Genomic DNA, 2,447 nt, shown 5'->3' with positions numbered 1-2,447 from the left:
CCGAACTCCCCGTACCATCCCTGGAAACCGGTCGACAGAGAAGCCTTATAGCCAGGATGGAATTTGACTGTGCAAGTTGTTTGCGAGGGGGTGATTCGTCCCTCAAATAGTTACACAAAAAAATTATTGTTTTTTAATATCTTGTTTATTAAATGATAAAAATGAATATTAAAATTGGGAACCAATAAATTTAGGAGTGTTTCAGATTTGAAATTCTTATTTTATTAGGTAGATTGCTTTTTTAGTTTTGCTTACAATTTTTATGGTCAACATTTAACACAACACAATGCACATTCCCTATTGATTACAAAGGGCCTTGTCTACTCACCCAACAAAATAGCCAAGAAAGCAGTTTTTCCCCAATCTTATAAAAGAAAATTCAAAAGCTCAGGTAGTTGGACAGTTTGTATCATTCTTTTTATTATTATTATTATATGGTGGAAATGGATTCAGCACCATCAAAAATTTAATAACTATGATCAAGATTTTCAAATATTTCTGCCCTAATTTTTCATAATCTTGTCGGAATTGCTCAGCGATTTTATGAGCGAGCAGTTTTTAGTGAGATTTTTTGGAAGTTTTTTCGGTGGGTTTTTCCGGTCTAATTTCTCTAAAATCCCGCAAGAACTTATTGAAATCATAAATTTGATGGGTAACCCTTATACAATCGAAGTGCCTTAAAAATTTTTCAGGGGTTGAATCCATATATACAGTGAAAAACCAGTTTAATTAATACAAATCAGATTTCACTTTAAATTTTTCAGACTGCACCAAAAAATCTAAAAAATCACACTAAAAACAATCCTTTACAACAACTCAATACACTAGAATTGTAAATATTTGATAAACATTTACAGCAACTCACTACACGAGAATAGTATCGACTACACATAATGTGTAACTTCGTAGAACCACCTAATCTTCCAATCTCATCACAACTTGATTAACATATCATTTTCACAACTTGCTTAACATATCATTTTCAGAAAATCAAACCAAACACGAAGTCTTAGTATCCCTTAATTGACCAGACTACTTACACACTCGCAAGCACTCATTACACAAAACAAGAGTTTCAAATCCGCTGGCCTCTATACCACTTGCCGCGGCATTCAATGCTGCTAGCAGCATCATATTGGCCGCGGTAAGCGGTGTGTGGTTTACTCGGCGGTTGTGGGTGGGCGCTAATATCAAAACAACGTAATACAAGTGGCCCCAGCGGTATTGCCTTTAGTGGTTGTGCGGATGTCCTCCTCGGCGGTTTGCCATCTGTTTCTCACCTGTTGTATTTCAAAAGCGAAAACAGTGGGCCTCCTTCCTCCCACCTGGAAACAAATACCATAAAACGCCCGTTATTTGGTATGCTCAACACAATCATCGTTTAGCAGACATATGTTTAATCTCTTTCATTGCAAAATAGATTTTATGGATTCCCAAGTTATAGCTGCTGCCTTGGCGCGTGATCAGGAGTGCCTTGTCTTTGATCACGAACCTCAAAATTCATGTTCTGATCAGAAGCAGCCGATCCTGGGCCAACTAATAATTCCCCCAAGGTCTTCATCTGCCACAACAACATATTTGTTTCATAACAATACCTAATTGTCTGTATATTAGAATTATAGTGTTACTGTGAGAAATTGTTTCTGATGTAATTGATTGGATTTGCATTGCAGAGTAAGTGTTTTGTGTTTTACATGCGCTCAACCTCGTTGGGAGAGTGAGTGGAACTTCAGTATAGAAGATGGCGTGCCCATCCCCAAATGCAAGAACATATTATCGTCCTCTGAACTAGGAGATTTGATGAAAGACAATGACGATTCAAGCAAAAGCCAAAAGAAGCGGAAGAAGATGGGAACGGTGATCTATCATAGACCACGTCATGTTCTTTTCGCTGCTTGAAAGAATCTAGAGCCCCAGTCTTTCCACCCTGTCTTTTAGGGTTGGGTTGGATAGTTTACAGGAGTTAAAGTTGTTCAAGGCTCTGGATTTGACTCTGGTAGTCATCCTCGTGACAATGGACCGAACGGAATCTCGATTTCTTCAAATCTCTTTTGCGATGTTTCTCTCTCCTTACATCTTGGAATTGGAATGATGCCCCCCATCTAATCTCATGTAATGTCAATCAACGGGAATGTATCCAGACTTGCAGCAAATTTATGACACAGCGATATGTGACTATAAATTAATTAAGTTGTGTATTTTATTGAGTGAGAAGTTTATTTTATTATTATGAGAAATTAAATCTGTCATATCTCTGACTGGGCAAAAATAATAACATAGTATCAATCCTCTACAAAGTTGTTGTGGCTGGATGAAATTATTAAAACCTAAATCGCAGGTTAACCATAACGGAATTAATATCTCATATCACTTCGAACGAAATCAAAGAATGATTTGTGGCTGAGATCAGTGATATATGGTATATATATTGGAGTAGGGTTTCTGTT

General features: G+C 37.1%; 1 protein-coding gene across 1 annotated transcript; it reads left to right on the top strand.

Annotated features, from left to right (window-relative positions):
• Positions 1-1,385: 1,385 nt before the first annotated feature.
• On the top strand, positions 1,386-2,192 carry LOC149255731 (uncharacterized). Its single transcript, XM_089457295.1, has 2 exons — positions 1,386-1,553; positions 1,674-2,192. The coding sequence occupies exons 1-2, from the start codon at positions 1,393-1,395 to the stop codon at positions 1,897-1,899; spliced, it is 387 nt and encodes a 128-aa protein (XP_089313421.1). The 5' UTR covers positions 1,386-1,392; the 3' UTR covers positions 1,900-2,192.
• Positions 2,193-2,447: the final 255 nt, after the last annotated feature.

The sequence above is a fragment of the Pinus tabuliformis genome, chromosome 7 (assembly GCF_031772625.1).
Source record: "Pinus tabuliformis cultivar Carrire ecotype Pingquan chromosome 7, CPIR1, whole genome shotgun sequence".
Lineage (NCBI taxonomy): Eukaryota > Viridiplantae > Streptophyta > Pinopsida > Pinales > Pinaceae > Pinus > Pinus tabuliformis.
This window is presented reverse-complemented; position numbering and strand designations above follow the sequence as displayed.

Coding starts and splice junctions, on each gene's coding strand:
- LOC149255731 (XM_089457295.1), top strand. CDS start 1,393: ATGTTTAATCTCTTTCATTGCAAAATAGATTTTATGGATTCCCAAGTT. Junction 1,554..1,673: donor CAACTAATAATTCCCCCAAG/GTCTTCATCTGC, acceptor TTTGCATTGCAG/AGTAAGTGTTTTGTGTTTTA.